This window comes from Pelodiscus sinensis, chromosome 11 (genome assembly GCF_052426305.1).
Source record: "Pelodiscus sinensis isolate ZL-2025 chromosome 11, ASM5242630v1, whole genome shotgun sequence".
Taxonomy (NCBI): Eukaryota; Metazoa; Chordata; order Testudines; family Trionychidae; genus Pelodiscus; species Pelodiscus sinensis.
Window position 1 is genome coordinate 29,806,931 of NC_143062.1, and position 25,289 is coordinate 29,832,219.

The following is a 25,289-nucleotide window of genomic DNA, read 5'->3' on the forward strand; positions in this document are numbered from 1 at the left end:
ATGCAACACAAGCTTTGGCAGCCTCCCAAGGCTGCCCAGAATCCAAAGGCTGGCCCTGAGGACTTTGCTATGCCTAGGACCACTACTCCCTGAAGAAGCCCAGGATCAGGGTACCAATGTAGCCAAAATCCATGTTAACCCCACTTCTCCTGGGCTGAGTTTGGGGGCTGTACATTAGAAGCATTTGCACCCAAGCTATTCCCTCTCCACCATTGCTGTGCCTGCATTTTGTTTCTTTACAGACTGGCAGAAAGCTGATATTCCGCTCTGAGCCCCCGGCTGTCAAAGAGAAGGAATATGAGGATCAAGGACTGATTGATAAAGAGAAGGAAGAAGCACTCTATTACTTTACTTAAGACCCCAAATAAGGCTGCAAATTAAGGACAGCACAAATGAGATGCAACAACCTTGTAGCAACCTGACTGGGGAATATTGTTTAGTTTGCGGGTCTTGCATTATGAACAAATTTTTTAAGGAATTCAACAAAATCTCTCATTTGCTCTTGCTGATCTTCGCTTCCCAGAAGAGTAGTTAGTTTCAATGAAGCCTGTTATGTGAGCCAACAGCTATTTTGTCATTGCTTTAAATGACTGTTTACCTAGAAAAATAAACTCACCGTCCTACATTTTGCCTCTAGGCCAACTGTCAGCAACAGGGTTCTTCATAACATTGAAGTCTTACAAAATCATGTTCATTACACGTGATGATGACATCTTGAGTTAGAACAAAACAAAGCCAGGTTTCCAGCCAGAGGTTTGTTACAAACCCCAAGCCTGTGCAAATAAAACATCCTTCCAGGGGTTGGAGTTTCAGCACTGGTTTCTGACTATTGAACCTACAAGAGTCAAGAGAAATGAATAAGTACTGTGGGTGAAAAGCTGCTCAGTATTAGTTTTCAAGCCAATAAGTATATACCTTTTCATTTACAAAATATTACTCATCAAGAACAAACCCAATGCCACAGTGACCATAAAAAAAGCTTTATTAATCCTTTTGCACCAGCAGTTCTTCAGATGTCCATTGCCAGCAATGAACGTCAAGCCGATCAACCTAAGTCTCGGCCCCAAGCAGTTAGCAATTTACATTCATGTACAAAGCCAAGTGAGGTACGTTTTCAGAAGTAGAAACAGATGCAGTTTTAAGTCCTATAGAAAGAAAGTCTGTTTCTTCACCGTTTTCTTAATTTAAGAACAACTGGTATGGTTCCATGAAGATCAAGAGGAGTTTGGCTTTCAGGGTTGACACAGCTTCCGGAGATAGCATAAATGATTGCTCTAAAGCAGCAAGACCCATTAGTCTGTTCAACAGTGCTGTGTTCCTGAAGATGACTGAAAAGACCCTTTAACTCTTCCACAATGGACTCCATAATCACACAAAAACAGCAGTCTCCATAAGTGGGTGAAATCTGCTCACTGACTCACACTGGCTTGGAGACCTCACTTGAGGCAGGCTAGCGATCCCTTGGGCGTGAGCATAGGAAAATCCAATGCAAGTGTTTGGCCACCACAGAGAGAAAAACTACCTCTCACCTAGAGGACAAAATACTGCCTGCAAATCAGAGTTTGAGGTGAAAATAGCATGTATACAGTTTTCAAGTCTCAGAAACAAAGAAGTATTTATCTGGACAAATACAAGGCACAGGAAGTAAAAGCATTTCTGAATAACCTCAGGTGAATTCAACAACAGTATTTAACTAAATAAATAAATATGTGCAATATTAGGAAGATCTCAATGTTCTTCTGCATGACATCTTATTCTTTAAAAAATATATACATGTACGTGCATACACTCAACTCACTGAGAATAAAACCCATATACACCCCTTTATCGAAGTCCTATACATAATTTTATAGGCATTCAGTACATTACCATGAACTTTACCTTAAAATTTAATAACCAAAATGTGTTGTTTTTTTTCCCACTGAGAATCTATATAACCCTATGCTTATTCAGGCTCACGCAATTTAGTTAAGTACAGTACATACAGCTGTTTTTCTAGAAACTGCAGTTTTCCAAACGAGGCAGTTCTCCCTAGTTAACAATTTCTTCCTAGTTAACAATATTTCTCCTCTTCCTCTAAAACTGTGTAATCAGTAGGCAAGCTGGACACTCTGCTCATTAGATATTCTAGATTTTAAGGAAGATCAAGTAGTAACAGAATATATCATTCACAAAGATAGTGGCTAGTTATTAGTGACTTGGAAACACTTTTTGTATTACAAAGATATAATGAAGGTGCTTCAGATTGAATGGCTGTCAAACATTCCACCAAAACAGGCAATGTTAAGACAGACCAGACTTGTCAAATGCGGTTGGAACATTAGCTAACTTCTTATAGAGAATACAGTTCTCTAGCAAAGTTTTATTTTTTTCAAGTCTTGCTAAAAGAAAAATCAGCTAAATATTATTTGGGATGAAGGAGGGGGAGAAGAAGCTCAACATAGGCATCAAAACCCATTCACAGTTAATAATTAATCCATATTTTTGCTATCCAAGGGATTTTAATTTGTTTCTTAGCCCTATTTTATGGGCTTTATAATGGTTTCCTACATTGTCTTGAAAGCTATTTTAGCACAATTTGCCATCAACAGAGAAGAGGGCAGAAACAAGTTTGGGGAAAATATTTCAGGATATTAATTCCTTATTCATTTCAAGTAGGAAACCTTTCCTAATGGAGGAAAAGTTTAAAGGGGTCACTTGAAGGATTTTAAGTTTGTATTTGTTCATTATCTGTGACATATTTGCTTCTTATGGAAACAGGACAACTATTACCCTGGTTAGAAATGTAATAGCTATGGCACTTTTCTATAATGTAATTCAATAAGTCTGCCCCCATCATCCTTCACCACAAGACAGAAAGGACATCTTATAAGCCATGTCATGTAGGGTTTACTGATTCTTATTTTTAATCCTTTTAATGTAACTATAGTAGGTGTGTGATCATACTAATTATATTTTTCTTGAGACACTGGAACTATTTTTGCTTTGTCGAGACATGATTGCATCATTGTGTTTTTAAATTAATACTCCTAAGAATCATTCCAAGTCCTGTAAATTTATTGTGCTTCCAGTGAACTGAGAGTTATCAGAACCTGCATCATCTTCTGTGCAGTTGTGTGGCTCCTGTCAAAACAAAGTAAACAAAGTTTGGAAATCAGACAAAGTTTTCCCCTGTTCGGTTTTCATTGTTTGTCACAAGCATTCCATTTTTGTAATATTTCATTACCTTCAAATTCATTCAAGATTATACCAAGAAACCAAATTCACTGAACACTTCGCAGTAAGTTTAAAGTTGTCTCATTTCATTAAAATGCTAATGGGACGGGGTGGATCCTGACTGACTACTGTTGACAAAAACAAAGAAAACTGACAATTTAACCGTTTAGAATTTGAAATAATCCAGCCTCTGCTCTGTATCCACCAACTGATTATAGGATTGTTCAAGATATGGATAATTCTGGGAAGAAGGTATAAAAATTACTTTTCCCCCTACTAGAAAAGGCATAAATATTTTGCTCAAACACTATGTTGCAGTTAACCTGACAAATGGAAAGCTCCAGAACAGTCATAAAAAAGTTATCTATTACTCTCCACAAAGATGTTAGCATTTGGTTCTTAGTTACATAGTTGCCCATGTTCATGAATAGTTGGTTAGAATAGTAAATATTAGGAGTTTCTTAAATAGGTTGCAAAAGAGTTTTGCAGCAGTTTTTGCCCATGTTGCTTTTGGGATATAAGTGGCATTTGGTGGAGCTGCACTGGAGTACCATGGTAAGAGCCTTCAAACAAAAAAAACAAAACAAAAAAAAAGGTAGTAACTCACACTGCTAACCAAAGGTGATTTTTACACAGCACAGAGCAGTAGTGTTTTCTAGCACACTTACACTAATGCAGAGGTATTTTCTCTATGCCCCAGTTTCCACTAGAGGTGGTTCTTTGGTAGCAGCCCTAGTTGCTACAGGGGTTATGTTCCTGGTAGTTGTCATTAGCTCGTGTTTGTTTAAAAATATAACTGCAGCAGCAACGGGGTGTGATACCCATCAATATGGAAGGGTAGAATCTTTTGACATCTTCACACTTCTTCTGGGACTACCACTTGGCCCCAATCTGTACTCATTTGGGGATTTAACAGTTCTAGGATTTCCCATAAAAATTTTAAAACCAAGCACCTGATTTTCAGAACACTCATTATCCAGAGAGCTTCCACTTGGGCATCTAGAGAAATGGTTGCATTTTCAGAAACGCTTGGCTAGCAGCAGCCCCACTGGTACCAATGGAAGCAGCTGGGTGCAGAGGACTTTTGAAGATCTAGTCACACCATATTTAGGTGCCTAAACAGGAACAGAGCTTTTCTGAAAATCCAACCTCACAATCGTAAGCGCAGAGCACTTGAGAGAGTCTGGTGCCAGGTTTTCCTCCCTCTTCTTGGGGACCATAAAAATTGTGGAATCTCTCTGGATGCTACCCTTTGGGGCAAAAGCCAACATGGACCAAAATATGAGGGGGAAAAAAGCCAAAACAACCTCCTACAATGTCTCTAACTCCAATAACAAACCTCCTCTCACTGTCAGAGCTAGATATTGTGAAAGAAGACTTTAGTCTTAGAACACTTAAGTAGGACAGCAAAAGTGTAGGGGCAAAATTGTTTTCATTGCAACTAACATGACAACTGAAATCAATAGTTCTCAAGTGCTATACCTGAAGGATATGAACAGGTAAGTCCGCTGTAAGTTGAGAATGTGATGTGGAAGATTGAGAACTGAGCTGAAAGGGTAAATCTCCCTCTCCTGGGGAATCATCCTGTGAAGGGAAAACCATAATATAAATGAAAGATTTCCAAGCATCTCCTACTGCCATACAATAAGCTTTACTCTCACCACTACACAACAGGCAAAAATAAGGAAGACAAGTGCCTTAAAGGTTAAGATCTTGCACAGAATAGTGTCCTAAGGCACTCAGCTTTGAAAGTGGTAAGACCTAAAAGGTTTTCAGTGTTTTTGTAGAAGGTGAACAAATCCCCTTAGAAGTGTCTCGAGTAAGTATCTTACAAGTCTGTAGAACTTTACTACTAATGCTTTGTATGCACTCCAAGACCACTGTGCTGCAATTGGTGGTTCTGGGGCATCTCTTGTGTAGAGCCCTACAGATATAAATCAACATCCACAGAACTGCTAGATTCTACTGCAAGGCTTGCCACAAACAGGGGTCTGCTCCACTCCAGCTGGGCTGGAACACCCCCCTCTTCTCCACTTTAACTGGTTAAACATAGTATTTAATTAGTTAACCAATTAAATGGGATTTTACATACTTATTACCAGGGCCCGCAGTCGCAAAAGCAGCAGCATGATGAGCCACTGCCCTGCATCAGCAGCTTTCTCTGATGTAGCTGTATTGCCCTCCGCTATGCCCACAGGAGCAGGTACCAGGCTTACCGGAAGCTGTTCCTGGTCACACTAGCGCAATAGGTGGGGTTAGGTGGTACAGCCACAGCAGAGGAACTGCTGGCTCTAGATGCTGGGTCCTGGGACTGGCAGCCCACCAAGCTGCTATTTTTGCCACTGCTGTTCTTAGTCATATGGATGTAAAATCCCATTTAATTACAGGCAGTCCCCGGGTTACGTACAAGATAGGGACTATAGGTTTGTTCTTAAGTTGAATTTGTATGTAAGTCGGAACTGGCTCCAGATTCAGCTGCTGCCACTGAAACTGACCAGGGGCTGACTACAGGAAGCTGGAGGCAGAGTTGCTCTGCCCCCAGCTTCCTGGAATCAGCCTGATCAGTTTCAACAGCTGCTGAATCTGGAGCCTGGGACAGAACAGCTGAGGCGCTGCCCGGTAGGTTCCCACAGGACCAACCCGGCAGCACCCCAGCTGCTCTACCCGAGGCGTCCCGCAACAGAAATCTGGTCTGCTGGGGGGGGGGGGGAGGCGCACTAGCTGCATCCCCTCCCCCCCCAGCAGACCAGGGGGACAGGAGCAAAGCCGCCCAGGCAGCGGGACCCCCGCCGCCTGGGCGGCTTTGCTCCTGTCCCCCTGGTCTGCTGGGGGGTGTCCAGCAAAGCCGCTGGACCCCCCCCCCCCAGCAGACCAGGGACACCCGAGCAAAGCCGCCCACGTGGCGGCTTTGCTCCTGTCCCCTTGGTCTGCGGGGGGGGGGGTCCAGCGGCTTTGCTGGACACCCCCAGCAGACCAGGGGGACAGGAGCAAAGCCGCCCAGGCGGCGGGGGTCCCGCCGCCTGGGCAGCTTTGCTCCCGGGCAAACGAGCAAAGCCGCCCAGGCGGCAGCTTTGCTCGGGTGTCCCTGGTCTGCTGGGGGGGGTCCAGCGGCTTTGCTGGACCCCCCCCCCCCCAGCAGACCAGGGGGACCGGGAGAAGCTTTTCTCGCCCCGGAGGACACGGGTGGCGATCCGCTGCCCGTGAGCTCCAGGGCGAGAAAAGCCCCGTTCGTAAGTGCGGATCCGACATAAGTCGGATCCACGTAAGTCGCGGACTGCCTGTATTTAACCAGTTAAACATTATATTTAACGAGGTAAATTAAATGGGGGAAAGCACGGAGGACAGGGGAGGGGCACACACTCCAGCCCAGCTGGACTGGAGCAACTCCCCCACACACCACAGCCTGGGCCAGGTTGGAGCACCCCTCATCAGTGATGGGCCCTGTGGGGTTGAAGCAGTCCCCTGCCCATTAACCACAACACATCCCAACATTGTAGAGCCATGCAACAGCTCCTTGTGTACAGATTTATATCTGTGGATATGTCCATCAATGGATATAAATTTTGCTTCCATGCAGGGTACTACCCATTTAAAGGTGAAAAAAGGGAAAGCACGTGACTAGCCCCATAGTCTACAGCTCATGTTAAGCACAGGGGAGCTGAATGGAATTACACTCAGCTTCATGGAAACTAAACCCCTCTAGGTTTAGTCAACATCTTACTGCTCTCCACTGAAATATTAGTATGGGGATGAGAAGCTTGCTTGGTATTTTCTTTTATAAACCGCTGTATTTTCAATTGCGTACAGCTGCCAAACTTTAACTGTTGGGGCTGAGAAACCAGAACTGTGTGGGTGAAAAGAATGAAACACAGAGTGAGTTTATAGGGCAAAAGGGATCAAAGTAGAAGAATGCTCTGAACAATCCCCCTCCTGAGCCTGGAATGGAAGAATGGAATTAAATTATTTGCAAGTCTGCCATTCCTCTGCTGCTAGCAAATATGTGAAGCTTGCAGGGAAGCTGTCTCATCCCCATACCATGCTGATCCATGCAGAGGAGTACAACCTACTACTGCTACCACTCTGTTAGTTCAAATAGTAAAGGTCTGTGGCATGGATCTAAGTATTACAAGTGTACTAGTGCTGGCCCACATAAACGTCCTTATGATGCACAATGGATCTGGTTTTATTTTCAGTTTGTAAAAAAACCAAACAAAATAAAAAAAAAACCAACCCTTCCCCCGCCCCCGCCACTCCAGCAAGTTGCACATAAAAACTATATTAAAACCACTATATTAAGAACATTAAGGCTGCAAAGTCAGGCATTAAAAAGTTACAAAATGGCTAGAATACAGTTCCTTGTGCAACTTTGGTTTGATTCTCTCGTGCGCATATGCATTATGATGGTCATTAGTTACATGAGTACATACTATTTTCTCCCCCAGAACCCTCACCTCATTTAGTGCACAGGAAGGATACTTCAGCAACTCACGTGTTTTTTCAGTTCTGCCATGTCACTTCACTCTCAGCCTCCACAATACCTTAGCTGTGTCTAATCCTCTTTCCCCCAGGTTATGAATAAGGGGGATATTTACCAAAGGGTTTTAGTTGATATTACAGCATTCATTTTTCATTATCAGCTAAAGGTAAGGTATAAAGTTCCCCTCTCCCTCAAAGTAGCTCTCTAGGGGGAACTATCTGAACAGGTCCTTTTCATTCCAATTACTTTTGTAATGATTTCTAAAATTATTGGAGAACCCTTTCTATTATTGGCAATGGGTGTGTGAAGGGAATCCCATTCCAAGAGATAAAAATGCTTCCTTTAGGCAACCATTTTAAAAACAGATCAGCAATACATTACTCACCAAGTACCTTGGTGTCATGCAACAATCACATTACTACAGAAAAGACTGTATCTGATTGGAAAGGACAGTCAGATTCTTGTAATAGTTTGCCAATTCAGAAAGAAAATTGAGTAGAGCCCTACATCATATGTTTTGAAGCTTCAGGAGGTAGCTGAGTTTTTAAGTTTATCATATATTTTGTTCATGTGTTCTTACCTGAAGTAGCTGAATTTGCACATACTGTGCACCTGTTGCTGGATCCCTTATTGTTAGGCCTCCGTTTGGCAAAACAATGTTTCCACACAATCGACTGCCATGGCTGGTAGATGAGAAGCTGGTAGGGCTCACTTTACCACCTTTACTTTTCCTCTGGGCAGAGCTCGATACTGCTGAAATAAAAACAATTTAATTAATTAGGTGGACAGTCTGGTTCCTTGGAAAGTTTCTCCTTGGGATTTGTCCACTTCTAGTTATTCAGATAGTAATTATAATAATAAAGTATTCTGATTCTCAACTGAAAAAATAAGTTAATGCAACTATCCAAGGCATTCCTAAACTTAGTGCTGAGAAACTGTCAGTGCAGCAACATTCATGGGGGGCAGGGGAGAGGATTGGAGGGAGAAAATGGGAGCTGAGAAGCCCAAAATATACTCCTGACCGCAACTGATTTCCCAATGTGGGCGGTGAGAACAACAGTGCTTACTGACATTCGGAAATAATTTTTAACATTGTTGGATAGAAGGTGCTATAGATGTGTAAAGTAACCAATTCAGGATATGGGTCATCATAAATAATACATGTATTATGCCAGCAATTGGTAACTAGAAGCCACATGTACAGGTCAAACAAGTTTCCAAACTCTCTATAGCTGAAAACTTTAATATTTAGCATATGAACTTTAAATTCCTCCTGTAAACAAACGTTTAAATTAAGGAAGAGGTTTCATATTGGGCAATCAAATCCGGTTTCATAAACAGTGACATTTCTTTTCTACAAGGTCATCTCCAGAAGTAGGCTCAGTGCTACCCAGTGCAGTTAACAACAAACATCTCACCATCACCACTTTAAGAAATGCTCTTTGCCTTATAGTTTTCCAACAGTTGGGCTGAGCAAAAAGGCTGCAATTTAGCCTCAAAATATTCTAACATTTCCAAACACACTGCTATTCAACTTTTTCAAATTTAATCTGAAAAAATATATATATATTTTCTCCCTTGCCTATAGTCTGAATCATAGAATACTAGAACAGGAAGGGACCTAGAGATGTCATCAAGTTCTGTCTCCTGTACTCACAGAAGCAACAAACACTATCTAGATAATTTGTGACAGGTGTTTGTCTAACCTGATTGTAAATATCTCCAATGATGGAAATTCCACAATCTCCCTAGGCAATTTATTCCAGTGCTTAACTTCCCTGACTGTTAGAAAGTTTTTCCGAATGTCCAACCTAAATTTCCCCATGCCACAATTTATGCCCATTGCTTCCTATCTCATCATCAGAGGTTAAGGAAAATAATGTTTTCCCCTCCTCCTTGTAACACCCTTTTAGGTATTTGAAAGCTGTTATATCCCCTCTCAGCCTTCTCTTTTCTAAACTAAACAAGCCCAATTCTTTCAGTCTTTTCTCACAGGTCATGTTTTCTAGATGTTAATTTTTGTTGCTCTTCTCTGGACCTTTTCCAATTTCTCCACATACTTCCTGAAGTGTGGTCCGCAGAACTGGACACAATACTCCAAGCCTAATCAGCGCAGAGTACAGCAGAATAATTACTTCTCATGTCTTTCTTACAACACTTTTGTTAATGCATCACAGAATGATGTTTGCTTTTTTTGCAACAGTGTCACACTGTTGACTCATTTAATTTGTGGTCTACTATGACCGCTATATTTGTTTCTGCAGTACTCCTTTCTAGAAAACTTCCAATTTGAATGTAAATTAATTAGACCCAAAGCTAGAGACTATGAAATGTTATGTAGCCTATGAAATATTTTTGTATTTTCTATTTTAATTTCAGTTAAGCATTTGGATTTAAATATATTTCCCTACACATTTTTCAATATAGACATCGCATTATCCAGGAGAAAAAAAAGCGACTTTAATTAAAAACAAAACAGAAAACTAACATCTTCATTACTCATGCTGAATAAAACACAAAAAAATTTAAAAAGCATAATATGAATTCATATTAGTTCTTAGTTATCAGGCTATATTTTTACTACCACAAAGTTTTTAAAAATTACCTATTAAACTAGGATCCTCAACTTATGAATGCCCATTTAACTCTGTTAATGCATTCTAACATGTAAGACTTGTGTGCAAAACTACACAGACATGTTTAATACTGCATACCAGGGAAAATAGGCATGAGAAGGAGTCAAAAAAAGGAATGGATTCATTGGCTTGGAAAGTAAATGGCTGTGTCACGCTAAGCTATTGGTAGGTGACATGTTAGATAGGATATAAGGAATATTGTTTAAGAAGGGAACTGGTAATTTTCTAGCTCTGTTTTACAGAACACATGCAAATTCAGTGCAGGTCTCCTTTTAATCTAGCATATCATCAGACGTGCATTTTGGACAAACTGTGATAATTACAGATCACTTCATAAAAGACAAAAAGTCTTTTCCCCATTTCCTAAACAAGACAGTATTTTTCAAAAGAAAAGTGCATATATACATAGCACTATAAAACAAGACACAATGTTTAATTTGGAAGCATAATCCTTCGCTTACCTCAAGACATAACTAACAACTATCACCTTGATTTTCAGAGACAGGAAGCAACAAGAAACATAAGGGAAAAAAATCTGTGTATTGGGATGTTCTTCTCCCCTTGAGGGCAACTGCAACTCACAAGCTATCTCCTGTTTTGTTATTTTTTTCTGTGAAAGCTTAGTGACCATTGGAATACATTTGACCTGACAAAGAATAGTGCATACAAGACAGCTATGAGTTCTACTAGATCTTAAGGGGTGGAGAACATAAGTGGGCTGGTTATGTAAACTATGACCCAAAATTTGTGGTTTATAAAAATGTATTACATAAGACTAAAGGTTAATAAAAAAGTTTCAATTTTTTAAATTTAAATAAATTCTCCAACAGTGCTTGCAAACTAACACTGCAGCAATGTGCTAGTTGACAACCTGGAAGTGAAATTGACTTGTTTTCATTCATCACTCATGTTGAGTAAAATGAAATGGAAAAAAGTAGACAAAAATCACAAATAAATATAGCAAATTATTTTGGTTTTAATACTCTGAGAGGATTATCCTTAATGTACAGTAAATGATAGTGAGAGTGAGGGAAGGAGGAGTTTATATACCACTTTAAACATACTTTAACAGAATGGGAAAACCCACAGAGTAGAATTTTTAAACTCAATGAATTTGAAACTCCATGAAAAAAAAAAACATATAAATTAACCACAAACGCACACCTCAAATCAGACTTTGTTATTGATTAAAAGAAATGTATCTACTTGAAAGAGATTTACTCCCATTTCATTGGCTATTACTAGATTCAGCAAGGCAGATGCCTCCTCACCTGTGCCGCTCCCATTCCCTTTCTGTTTTCTTTTCTTGGCTAGCTGAATGGCTCTGTAGTCTGTCCTTGCAGATCCACCACTCTCCTAATCAAACAAGTAGCAATATATTTAAACATGTCACCAAAACAACTAATGAAGCCAATCTAACAAGTCACTGGTTGCTCATAAAATCTTTTACATTATATAATAATCTAACACTGGTAGATAGGGATTTAAAAATTAGTAAAATTTTCACACTGTAGCAGTCAGTCTTCTGATCTGTTCTCTGCATGTCTCTGGCATTTAAAGGTAAACTCACTTCCACATTTATCAACCTTTTCAATAGGGTCATGTTGTGATAAAGGAAACATCTTATGCTAAAAACAAGCATTTATCTTAACACAATACTGGAAAGAGAACAGTTTTCAAGAAGCAATATTAAAAATAGGAGTTATGGGAACAAAAACAGACTAAATTTGAATTACTTTCCATCCCCAAACCCTTCCCTGAAACTAATGCACACAGGACATACCGTATATTCCCTTCCTTATGCTTTCTTGTTAGTCCCACTTCACCCTTGGGGGGGTTAATTATGAAATTTTTTAAAACTTGGAACACAATCCTCCCCAGCCCACCCTCACAATTCAAGCCTTTTAAACAATGTTTCACCATGTGGAATCCATGTCTAATAATATATTTAGTCAATATAGAGTCCTACATTCTTCATGAAAAAAACCTATGTAACTGGGTACATCAGTATGAAAGGTCTGCCCATAAGTTGCAAGCAGCACTGGAATATCCTCAAAGTTACGGTGCTTCAGTCATCTGGGGTCAATTGAATATAGTTACTGCATACCAAAAATGAGCTGCCAGTCACTGTGCTAAGATCCATTTCTTTCTGAGCACTGTAGCTTCCTGGAGGGTTGGAGAATACAAACTGCGTCACCACTTTACTGCCTTCCTGCTGTCCAACAACATCCGAGCTAGGAAGCAAGTTTCGTTCCGCTTTAGTTGATGTCAGTAACTCAGGTCCATTGCTTCCTCCAAGGCTGCTGGAAGGGGTCAAAGTGGTAGTGTCTATTGTTAGATTATTGCTGGATGTCAAACCATGCAAGTCTTGACTGGAACTCTTCACTGATAAAGATGCTAGTGAACCTAAGGCTTCTGCATTTACAGTCTGTACATCATCCAGATTTGAAGTACTTTGCTGTAAAACTGTGGCAGTTGTTCCCATTAAGAGAGAACTGTCCAGGCTATGTGGAATATCACTACTTGCCACCAATATCAAAGGGTCAACTGTTTGAGCTAAGGAATTGCTATTGACAGAAAGGTTTCCACCAAGTGTAGAACCTACTGAAGCAACATCTATGGTGACAATTCCAGAGTTTACTAAAGCCATATCTGTTGCAATCCCAGAATTGTTACCAGACACATTGGAGAAAAGGGACACAAGGTCTATGTTGCTGAGGTCACTTTGTCCTGGGCTGGTGAGTTCACTACTTGGTGTGAGGGAACTGGTCGTTTCAAGCTGGGTTAAAAGATCTGAAATACAATACATGTATTAAACTGTTTGAAAATGCAACAGAAATGAAAAACAAAAGGAAGTTGTGCGCCACTATTTGTGGCTCAAGGGTGCAATACACAGAAGCCCCAAAGACACTACTAACAGACAAACTGATACCTTTTTTGAGAAAAGGTAAGATGCCAACAACACCTGTAAGTTTACATATGCTGCAAATAAATGAAGCTAAATTACTGACCTCAAACTGAGGTTTAGAAAGCAAGCTACTTGTACCAGATAAATGAGAATTTAATATGGAAGAAAACATATTGCATGAAAGTGTCTGAAGACAGAATACCCTTAAAATTACAGGCTAAAAATATTTCCTAAATTAACCCCGCCTTTTTAAACCAGAATTACAAAGGAAAATGAGCTTATTAAGACAAATTCATGCTTATCAATAATTGTGTGATTTTGTAACAGAAGAAATATTTTCATTCAAGTATAAGTTTCCCCTCCTCCCATCCTCATCAAAAATCCAAAAATATTGTACAGAAATGTGTCCTCTGTGTACATATATCTAGAACACTGGGGGGAGGGGGGGAAAATCACACTTTCCTATTCACCATGCTACCAATGTGAAACTCTGAACTCTGTCTTATTTTGCTTCAGTTAGTTGTCTAGATAAAGGAGGATGAATGTTTAAATTTACTGTATCACTGAAAGACAAGATCACTAACGATGTTTAGTGATTTTCTAATGTGATGAAGAATCTCGTATTCATCAAACAGTAACATTATTTGTACATACTGCTGGAAAAGAGGAGTTCCTTTTAATACAGGAATTTCTACATACATTTCTGCTCTCCAAAATAATCTCAGAGTGATCCATGCTACAAGTTAGAAGTTAAGGCTATTTTGGTTTTAGTCTTAATTATCAGGTTCTAGAAAGAGAGTATTTTGAGAAACCTTTAAGAGCAAGGTCTACTTAATTCAAAATATTGCTGGCTTCTGGAAACCACAAGATAAGTGCTAATCACAGTTCCCACTGAAGATTATATACATACACAGAGAAAAAAATCCTGGCTCCACTGAAGTCAGAGTCTTCAACAGGGCCAGGAAGGATTTCATTCACAGTATTTGCCTAATATACAGTAGGGATGTGAAGGACTAGTTGACTATCTGATAAGCAAATGCTTATCGGATAGTAGACAGGTTAGTTGACTAGTCGCTTCCCCTCCCCCCTTGCTGCCTCCATCAGAAAGAGGCAGGGGAGTGGGGGAGGAAGAGGAGGGAGGAGGAGGAGGAGGAAGATGGGGTACTTCAAAGCGGCAGCACCTCTTGAAGCCTGGGGCCAGACTCTGGGCTCCATGCAGCACTGCCACTTTGAGACATCGCAGGGAGCCCGGCCTCAGATTCTTCGCAGCATTTCAAAGCAGCAGCACCTCATGGAGCCTAGGATCAGCTGGAGACTGCCCCGCAGACCCCGGGCTCCATGTGGTGCTGTCGCTTTGAAACACTGCAGGGAGCCCAACATCAGGCTCCCCGCGGTGTTTCAAAGTGGCAGCGCTGCACGGAGCTATGGATCAGCTGGGGACTCCCCCTGACCACAGGCTACACGGGGCATTTTCGCCTTTGAAGTATAGCAACAGGCCTAGGGCTTAACATCCTTAATATACAGTGTCTAGGTTTCCCTTTGACCCGGCCATATTTTGAGGCTAAAATATTATACCTGGACTGAAGTTGTGCTGTTTGACCATGTGAGTCTTCATACTATGCTTGGAAGTGAACAATTTATTACAACTAGACACTGGGCAACGTGTCTTCGATGAATCCACATCTTGAAGGTGTTTCTTAGAGTGAATATACAAACTACTGCGAGCAGAGAATTTTGCACAACAACCTGCAAGATGATACACAACACATTATAGGATCTTTCTTAGATTTAACTTGAAATTAGTCTTTACAATTCCCTAGTGGGCATCTCAAAGTCACTTGCAACAGTTGATCACAGATGCCATACATAAATACAGGAAATTGAAGAAAGCAGCACAAAATTTCAAAGGAGTAGGAGAAATGCCATACCTAAGCAGGCCGCTGATTAAGGATGTTAAAATGTGGTTATCAGGCTAATCCTGTAGTGGATACAATTTGTACCGACTATACGGTTAGTCAATAGGACCAATCTGCAGATCCGCAGCGGAGCTAGCTCCAGGAGCCGACTTGAGCTAGGACTGAGCAATCCCGGCTCGTGCCAGCTCCGGGAGCCACCCACGTAACAGCTCTGCATTAGGAATGTAAGCAACTAGTTGACAAGCATAAGTTTATTGGATAAACGTATCAGATAGTCAACTAGTGATGCGTCTAGTCACTCCTCCCATTGCTGCAAGGGAGCAGGAGCCAGTGCTGGGGGAGCAAGCTTAAAAGCCAGCTCCTCCCAGCATCATCTCTGTGGGGGGCAGGGGAGGTAGAGGCACAGTGGGAAATGGCACGAGCAGGGACTGCAGCAGTCTCTGCTCATGTTGCTTCTGCTGTAATTCTGCCTTTAAAATGTACAAGAGCCCTGGCTGCAGTGAGAACTGGTGTGAATGGGGGACTGCTTCAGTCCCTGCTCATGCCATTTTCCTGCTGTGCCCCTCCCCCGAGACAGTACTGAGGGGAGCCAGCTTTTAAGCCAGCTCCCCCCAGCACCAGCTTCTGCTCCCCCACATGCTGCCTCCTCTATAATAGAGGCAGCGGGAAAGTCACTACTTCCCAATGTCCAATAAGACTATCCAATAAGCACAAGCAATTAGTCGCTTACATTGCTACCGCTGATCCATCTAGTCCACATTCTGCATCCAACAGCAGCAAAAAACCCCAAATGATTCAATGGAAATGCCACAAAGGCACTTTAGAGAACCATTAATAATGTCCACTGGTGAAAGCATAAGAGAAGAGGTAAAACTTCCTGACAGCCACAGAACAAAAAACACTTTATGCCATGAAGCATTAAGTATCAGTGTTCCTTGTTCAGCAGGGAAGTTGGGTACATGGAGTCTGTTTCTACCACATTTATAATCTAAACCATTTTAAAAATCCCACCAGAGACTGTGCTTCAATGACTTTCTGCAGCAGCTGGACCCACAATATTTTGTATTTGTATTCATTTTAAAACCGTGGGTCTTATCTGTAAGCTCTTCATGTGCTTTTAGCCACTTAATTATTCCTTAACAGATATGTAGCCCTGCAGAGACCATTTTGCTGGAAGAGGCAACCCAAGGTGACCACAAGTATTGGAGATTTAAGAAAAATCTCCAGAGTTTAAGGAAAAAAAACCATTATAACTCTTCTGAACTTTCATCTCCTAGAATTTAAATACAATCCCTAGATTAATCTGAACAATTGGATGCTGATCAGGTATCTTCATTCTTTTATTGTACAGGAAGAATCATAAGCAGTCACATATCGAAATAATCTCACAAGCAACTTATCCACAGAGTACAATTAGTCAATTGAAAAGATAAATAGTGTCCACAGAGCATCACAGTGTCTTACATCTAAAGCAGGGGTGGGGAACCTGAGGCCTGGATCCAGCCCCTGAGGCTTCTCAGCCAGAGGCCACATCAGTGAGGATTTGGTTTGTGTTTACTTTTGGGTTGGTTTTTTTTTTGTTTGTTTTTTGGCTTCTCAATTGTGCATGGCATGGTCCCTGACTGATTTTTCTGTGGGTCAGCAGCCCCCCAACCCAAAAAAAGTTCCTCAACCCTGATTTAAAGGAAGTATTGACTTATGTTACTAATGAAAATCAAAAGAAAAGTAAAGTTCAAAAAGGTATATATTTTATTTAATAAAAACTTCAGTTTTGATATTCATTGGGGAAGCAACATATCTGACAAGAAAAATCAAGTGACAGTGATCTGCTAGCTATTTTCCTGACTCCTGCATGTCTGGGACAATGTGATTTATTCATCTAGATCAGTGATCACCAACCAGTAGATTGCGATCTACCGGTAGATCTTGGAGCTTCTGACAGGGGATCCTGACTGGTTTGGCTAGAAAGCTATCAAGCACTGGCACTTCAGTTGCCCCAGCACCCACTGTTGTGCTGCTCCTGCCCTCTGCCTTGGGACTGTCCCCCTGGAAGCCTTCAGCTTGCTGTGCAGGGAATGGGAGGGAGAAGAGGGGGGGACTGATGTGTCCCCACTCCTCCTACTCATGTACCCTATCTCCACACAGAGAGAAGGGAAGGGAGTGAGCTTCACAGTGTCACTTTCATACACTGTCTCTCTCTCGCTCTCACACACACACACACGGGTTGTTGTTTTTACTTATTTTACTGTTTGCAAAGTGTGTTGGTTTTGGTTTGTGACTGGTCTGTGCATTTCATAATTTTCATTTATCTCTTATGCTTACATTCTTTGAGTAGTGAGTTCAAAAATGCCTAACCTTATTGTGGCTGGAGTCATTATCCCTGTGGTAACTGCTGCTTCTGGAAGTGGCTGGCATGTCCCTGCAGTCCCTGAGAAAGGCAGAGCAGGGGGTCACCACATGCTGTCCTTGCCTGCAGACACCACTCTTACAGTTCCCATTGATTAATAATGGGGAACCGTGACCAGTAGAAGCTGTGGGCTTAGTGCCTATAGATGAGGGACAGCACATGGCACCACTGCTGTACATGCCAGCTTCTTTCAGAAATGGTGCAGAGCCAAGACAGGAGTAAGCCTGCCTTAACCCCACTGCTTCACCACCCAGAAGCCATCTCAGTTATAGTGTCCAGCCTCAGCCTGCTTCCTGAACCCCTGTCCCAGCCCTGAACCTCTTCCTGCACCCAAACTCCTTCCCAGAGCCTGCACCCCAAAATCCTATCCCATCCTGGTGAAAGTGAGTGAGGATGGGAAAGGAAGGGGGATGGAGTGAGCAGGGTGAACCCTTGGAGAAGAGGTGGAGCAGGGGAGGGGCCTCAAAGAAGTTGTCAGAAGTAAGCAAGCCACGGGTATTTGGGTTTGAGGTAGATCTTACATTGCACTTAAATTGAAAATGTGATCTTGTGGTTAAAAAGGTTGGAGATCACTGACCTAGATGTTCTTTAAAAATAAGCTACAAAAAGGTTAAAAAAGTAAAATATGACTTTAAATAACCAAGGCTCCAGTCCTTCAGTTAGCCTTGATTGGGCAGGACCCTGCATGTCATGTACTTTAGTATCTAGCTATCAGCACACAGGACCACAAACAAACCCTACCTTCCACTGGACATTCAAATGGTTTTGTGCCAAGGTGAGTTATACTGTGGCCTTTCAAGTGTTCTGCTCTTGTGAAGGATTTTCCACAGCCTTCTACTGGACATGTAAACCTCCTGTCATCCTCATGTTTCCTACAAAAGAGGGAGTTATTTTCCCAAACTTTAGTTCACCACATGCTCATTTCTAGCATTATAACCACTATCATTTTAATACTTCCTTTTAAAACAACTATCTGCATTAGAACATGTTTAAAGCAAAATGATGTTTTACCTTTTATGCCTTAGTAGCTTGGACATGCTGGTGAAAGACCAGCCACAACCTTCAGAGTCACAGATAAAAGGCCTTTCACCTTTAAAAAACAAACAAACCTGACATTTAATCATATAGTAACAAAAAAAACATGAGGAAACTGTGATGTCTCAAAAAAGCATAATAGACATCTACACTGCAATCCAATCCTGCCACACATACCGCACCCCACCCCAGCCAGAGAGTCTCTGAGACAGTCTCATGCTGTAGGAGCTGAAATTAGCAGGGCAGAGGTTCCTGCTTTGGTTGAAGCCTGGTCTCAGAGTCCCTCCCCAGATTTCATTGCCAACCAGCAATGGCTGTTTTTAGCCCTGCAGGACAAGCCTGCTTTGAGACTCACCGCAATGGATTTTCATTGTGTAGACATAACCTCAGTTATTTTAAAACACGTAAAATATTTTAGTTTCTAAGTTGGTTAGAAAACAAGTTTCCTTAGCTATTGGCTTTTAGGAATGTGAATGATTAACTGGAAGCCTCACCATTAACAGATGAGGCTTACCAGTTCACCAATGGGGGGGGTGGAGCAGCTCCCGCTACTCCTTTCCCCCTTTAATCAGTTAACTGGTTAAACATTATGTTGATTAAATATCTGGTTGCCCAAATGAATATAGGGCCATCTCTTGCAATTGGATCTGTGTAGATCCAAAGAGACTCCATGCGGAAGCATTGCTCCATCTATACAGATCCAACTGCAGGAGATAGCTCTATATTCATTTGGGCAACCAGATTTTTTTTAAACCTAGTTTACTTTTCATTCTTTATGCAGTAGTTTATGTAGGTTGGTTTTTCCCATTTCTCTCAATTATGTTTTGTTGTCCTAATATGCAAGTTCGCTTAAGAAGTAAAAATCCACTTCTCCCTGAAGATATTTTAAATCAACTATTGTTGTAAACTGTTCAAATTACTAACATGTTTCTTTACTATTGCAATTTATTCTATGCACATGATAGCAGTTTGTCTATGGTCAATTTCCTCCTTTTGTACAGTAAAAAGAAAAAAAGTGAAGAGACAAGTGTGATTGTAAAGCCGCAAAAAATGGCAGAAGGACAGAGAGAAAAGTTAAAAGTAGCTCTATAGGCAGTCCCCGAGTTACGCGGATCCGACTTATGTCGGATCCGCAGTTACGAACAGGGTTTGCTGCCCATCTCCCTGGTCTGCTGAAGACAAGCAGACCAGGGAGACGGGAAGCAAAGCCTCTGAGGACGCCGGCAGCGGGACAGCCGTGGCGCGTCTGGGCTGTCCGCTGCCCGCGTGCTCCGCGGCTTTGCTCCATGTCTCCCCAGATCAGGGAAACGGGGAGCAAAGCCGCGGAGCACGCGGGCAGCGGACAGCCCAGACGCGCCGCGGCTGTCCTGCTGCCGGTGTCCTCAGAGGCTTTGCTCCCCGTCTCCCTGGTCTGCTGGTCTCCAGCAGACCAGGGAGACGGGGAGCAAAGCCGCTGAGCACGCAGGCAGCAGGACAGCCACGGCGCGTCTGGGCTGCCCCGCTGCCCCCGTGCTCCACAGCTTTGCTCCAGACGCCTGTGGTACAGCAGCTGGGGCGCTGCCGGTTGGTCCGGTAGCGCCGCTCTGGGCGCTACTGGACCAACCTGGCAGCACCCCAGCTGCTCTGCCCCAGGCGTCCCCAAGTCAGCCGCTGCTGAAACTGACCAGTGCTGACTACAGGAAGCCCGAGGCAGAGTTGCTCTGCCCCGGGCTTCCTGGAATCAGCCGCTGATCAGTTTCAGCAGCAGCTGACTTGGGGATGCCTGGGGTTCTTAAGTTGAATCTGTATGTAAGAACTGGCGTCCAGATTCAGCCTGTTGAAACTGATCAGCGGCTGATTCCAGGAAGCCCGGGGCAGAGCAACTCTGCCTTGGGCTTCTTGTAGTCAGCCGCTGGTCAGTTTCAGCAGCGGCTGAATCTGGAGCCAGTTCCGACTTGCATACAGATTCAACTTAAGAACAAACCTACAGTCCCTATCTTGTACGTAACCCGGGGACTGCCTGTATACCCATGTTTATTTTTAAATTGACACGCTCAAGTTGCCAATAATACTTAAAAGTCACGACAGCTTAGAGTCATTATCAGTTTCTCACTCTTCCAACTCTGGGTGACAAACATTTTAGGAGTGTTTGTATTGACATTTAAAAAAATCTTATTTGCATTAGGTTTGTAAACACTGCTTTTAAAAATGGCTAAAGTTTGAGGCTGCATTTGACCTTCTCTCTCTTCATATAATCAGCTGTCCCATTATGAAATGCCCTGAGGAATACCTGTGTGACTTCTCATGTGGATTTTCAGTCGGCAGGCTTTGTCATACTGTTTGCTACAACCAGGGAAAGAGCAGGAGAACTGTTCTTGCTCTCTGAAGTGGGCTCGATTGTGAGAAAATAATGCACTCACTGTGATAAAGGTTCTTTCACAACCTAAGGAAGAGAGGAACATCATATTAGCTCAGTCAGTGTGACACACAAAATAGGAAATTTAAACTTTATACCATATTGCAGGATTTGCAACCAAGGGTTGGAATCGAACATCCATCTGGACATGGTATGTTTTGGGCACAGAGGAAAGCAGAAGCAGTGAAATTTAAGATACACTGCTTTACAAAATAAAACACCATTTAGAAAAACTGGTGGATTGCTACACATCAACAGATTAGACCACCACAGTGAGGAAAGTGCTCAGACTAAAAATGTTTTACCATTGCTGTATAATGATCAAAGCCCTATATAATCCTAATGAAGATATGCTGAGGGATTTCCTTTTTGTTTCTGCTGTTATTCAAAGAGCAAACTAGGGAGGCAGGGGGAGAGTGTCTCTCTTTGACAAGCGACATAAGGTAAAGATCAAAAGATTCCAACTGACTATTCCAGACATCAGGGTAAAACAGAAGAGTGTGGTAGCATAAGCTAGTTAGAGATGACCAACAGGCAGGATAAGCATGATATCAAACCTATGGGTCAGTTTAAAGAAGGGATTCCAGATTGGCTCTCTTTGCAAATAAAGGATGAGTCCAAAGAAACACTTCAGCATAGTGGTGCTCAAGTAAATACCTCATCTACATTTAATCATCACAAAGAGCTATGACAGACTATCTGAAAAGATTGCTTTGCAGGGTGTGAAGATGTTGATTTGATGATTGCAGGGTTATAGAAACAGAACCCCTTCTTCAATCACCAATGGATAAGAAGCATTCACATACTTCTTGAAGTTACAGAACACTGTATAGGGGAATGCCTCTTAATGGTCTGAACAAGATCATCACTGCTTGATATTTAATTAGGGAACCATGTGATTGAAATGATTCCTGAACAGTCCTGAGTGTCTAAAGGATGTCTGCCTCTTGGATTATAACCAGTGTTCCCTGTAAACTGAACACTTGGGTCAGCCACCTAGGAGATTCAAATGCCACCCAACCAATTAGCAGAACACCCACAACCCATAAGTTTCTACTCTTGGTGCAGATTCATACCTGACATCAGATTTTATTCTGCACATTCTGTTACAACGGTCACTTCTTCCCCCCACCTTCCCAGTCACACCAGCTCTCCTCCCTGTTACAAAGAAGCAGATGACCCCCCCATATCCCACGAATGTTGTAATCCATTAATCCCCCAGCCCGTCTCCCCAATAACTCACACAAGCCCTGCGTTCCCATGATCTCTCAGACGATAGGCCTAGGGCGCCCCCAAGCCGGTTTCCCCCGCTCGGCTTTAGGTCTATCAGGGCGTGGGACTGTGCCAGTGCGTAGGCGCTCAGCACACCCCCTGTTCCCAGTAAGGCCCGAGGGTTAGGGCGAGGCCCCGATGCCAGCCAGAGAAGGCGATTACCGGGGAACTCGCAGCGATAGGGCCGGTCAGGCTCCAGGTGGCTCCGCCGCTGGTGCGCTCCGAGGCGGGCGGCGCTGGGGAAGCGCTGTCCGCAAGCCTCGCACTTGTGCGCCGCCTCCTGCTCGTGGGCCCGCCCGTGCGCCCGCAGGTTGTAGACCGTGGTGAAGCGCTTGGTGCAGCCGGGCGCGGCGCAGGCGAAGGGCCGCAGCTTGTCGTGCGAGTGCAGGTGGCGCCGCAGCTTGTAGGCGGTGGCGAAGGACCAGGCGCAGCCGGGCACCGGGCAGACTAAGGGCCGCGCCGCCCGCCCGCTGCCTGGCCCGGGCCCTCCGTGAGCCGCCAGACGGTGCAGCCGCACCTGCTGCTTGCGGGAGAAGGTCTCGGTGCAGCGGGGCTCGGGGCAGTGATAGATCAGCAGTGCCCGGGAGCCCGCTGAGGCCGGGCCCGGCGCCTCCCCCTCAGGCCCGGGGGGCTCGGCCCGGCTGGGCGGCGGCGACGCGGCTTGTGGGGCGGCCGGCTCGGCCCCGACGGGAGCAGGCGGCCCCGCCTCGGCGCCCGGCCCCAGGGTCAGGACCCCGTTCTCGATCCGCACCAGCAGGCTCTGGTTGTTGATGGTGATGGTGCCAGAGAAGGCGCCGGGGCCCGAGCCGGCCTGCGCTGCGCCCTCCGCCGCCTCCGCTTCCCGCCGGGGCGGCGCTGCGGGGCCCGGCGGCGGAGGCAGCGGCGGCGGCGGCGGGGCCGGCCCGGGAGTCTCCTCCTGCTCCCCGCGGGGAGGCTCCGGGCGGCCGCTCTCCCCGCCGCCGGGCCCGGCCCCCGGCTCGCCCGCGCCCCGCACCAGGTTGAAGACGAGCAGGAGGCCGTCGCTGTCCGGCCCGGGCGCCGCGGGGGGCCCGGGGGCGGCGCTGGGCCCCGGCTCCTGCTTCTCCTCCAGCAGCATCACGGGGAAGCTCATGTACAGGCCCGAGGCGGCGGCCGGATCCCACTCGGGCGGCGGCGGCTCCGGCTCCCGCTGGGGCAGGCGGGCGGCGGCCGGTGCCGCGGCCCCGCCGCCATGTTGGGTGTCGGGCCGGGCCCGGGCCGCCTCCACTGCGGGCTGCCCCTGCGTTTCCATCTTGGGGGTCCCTGTAGCAGCGGCTGAAACCGGAGCTGCGGGCGGGGCTGGCGGGAGGCGGGGAAAACCCGGAGCAGAGAATCCGGAGCGGAGCCCGGCGGGGCTGGGAGAAAGCCCGGAACCTGGAACGAGTTACGGCAGGGAGGGAGGCGGGGAGAAGCGAAGGAAGCATGGAGCGCAGCGAGACTGGGGGCTTGTCGCGGTTGCCTCTCCCGGCCCGCAGCTATAGCAGTCCCTAGAGCTGGGGCTGGGAGCAGAGTTGTGGCGGGGGGGATCGGGCACTGGGCGCAGGCAGGAGCAAAGCCTGGCGGGTGTGGCAGCTCCCCTGCCCCCAGCCCATGCCGCCCCAAAGCCTGCACTGGGTTTACTAGTGGAGTCGGATAAACACTCGGGTGGGTTGGTCTGTGAGATGTAAACTCCGCTTGGCTTGTGCCCCCTAGCTCGCCCCTTCCTGCTGGTCGTGCCAGTGCCGGTGACGCTACTTGTTCTCCACTGAACCCTGGGGTTGAGGAGCTGCCATGCCACTCTACTCACTGCCTTGGCCCTCCAGAGCCAACCTCTCACATTGTCCTTCCATAGCCTCAGCCTTCCTCCTGTCCTGCAGAGCCCCTCTGATCCTGCTACTTCATATTCCCCATTAAGAACATAGGAACGGCCACACTGAGGCAAACTAAAGGTCCAGCTACCTGGTATCATGTTTGCCGACAGTGACCGATACAATACCACATACCCCAGAGGGAGGGAATACAACAGGTAATCCTCACGTGATCCCTCTCCTGTCACCCATTTCCAGACAAAAATGGCTTGGGACACCATTCCTACCAGTCCTGGCTTATAGCTATTGATGGACCTAACCTCCATGAATCTATCTAGCTCTTTATTGAACCTTATTAAAATCCTAGCCTTCACCACATCCTCTGGCAAGGAGTTCCACAGGTTGACTGTGCGCTGAGTGAAGAAAAACTTCCTTTTGTTTGTTTTAAACCAGCTCCCTATTAATTTCATTTGATGACCCCTAGTTCTTATATTGTGGGAATAAGTAAATATAAACAGCATTCTCTGCTGCTGCCCATTCCATCCCTATACATCCTCCTCTCTCCCCCCACAGTCCCATCTCCCATTCCCAATCTCCATCCTGCTCCTTTCCACAGTTTCCTACAGCAGTTTAGCTTCCCTTCCATTGCAAACATTGGACATCATTATTAGGGGTAGCCACACCTTCTTGTGCAAAGTCTGTAGGAAAATGCTGGCCATCTTGACTGAGGCTTCAGTCCTATTGAAACTGATGGGGCTCGTCTACACTGGCCCCTTTTCCAAAAGGGGCATGCTAATTTCACAGGTTGTAATAGGGAAATCCGCAGGGGATTTAAATATCCCCCGCGGCATTTAAATAAAAATGTCCGCCGCTTTTTTCCGGCTTTTAGAAAAGCCGGAAAAGAGCGTCTACACTGGCCCCGATCCTCCGGAAAAAAAGCCCTTTTCCGGAGGATCTCTTATTCCTACTTTGAAGTAGGAATAAGAGTAGGATTTCCCTATTACGACCTGTGAAATTAGCATGCCCCTTTCGGAAAAGGGGCCAGTGTAGACGTAGCCATGGAGGATGGCAACCCTTTGGAACAGGGGCAAAAAATTATGAGAGAGCTTTTCTGAAGGAGGTTAAAAACACAGAAAAACATAAGGCTCACAATAAAATCATGAGAGGCATTCACAACTAAGGGCTACGTCTAGACTGGCATGATTTTCCGGAAATGCTTTTA

The 25,289-nt window shown here is 44.5% G+C and overlaps 2 protein-coding genes across 5 annotated transcripts in view; one reads left to right on the top strand and one right to left on the bottom strand.

The window, feature by feature from the left end:
• Positions 1–1,825, top strand: part of CFAP100 (cilia and flagella associated protein 100) — a 31,204-nt gene extending 29,379 nt beyond the window's left edge. For both annotated transcript variants that reach the window (XM_089781224.1, XM_089781223.1), the window contains exon 16: positions 243–1,825. In XM_089781224.1, the coding sequence (XP_089637350.1) occupies positions 243–356 (114 nt within the window). In that variant the 3' untranslated portion in view covers positions 357–1,825. The remainder of the gene's footprint in view (positions 1–242) is intronic.
• Positions 965–23,564, bottom strand: ZXDC (ZXD family zinc finger C). 3 transcript variants are annotated; one of them, XM_075938774.2, is made up of 10 exons: positions 22,425–23,561; positions 20,865–21,017; positions 18,572–18,650; positions 18,302–18,432; positions 14,813–14,983; positions 12,437–13,122; positions 11,601–11,685; positions 8,274–8,443; positions 4,699–4,800; positions 965–3,123 (listed from the first exon to the last, which is right to left on the bottom strand). In XM_075938774.2, exons 1-10 carry the CDS (start codon positions 23,530–23,532, stop codon positions 3,037–3,039), a joined length of 2,772 nt encoding a protein of 923 aa, XP_075794889.2. In that variant the 5' UTR covers positions 23,533–23,561; the 3' UTR covers positions 965–3,036. The 3 variants fall into 3 exon arrangements, 2 of the variants coding, with proteins under 2 accessions (XP_075794889.2, XP_006131322.4); XM_006131260.4 differs by having other exon boundaries at positions 8,274–8,446; XR_012906477.2 differs by lacking the exons at positions 965–3,123; positions 4,699–4,800; positions 8,274–8,443 and having other exon boundaries at positions 12,299–13,122; positions 22,425–23,564.
• Between the last annotated feature and the right edge of the window lie 1,725 nt (positions 23,565–25,289).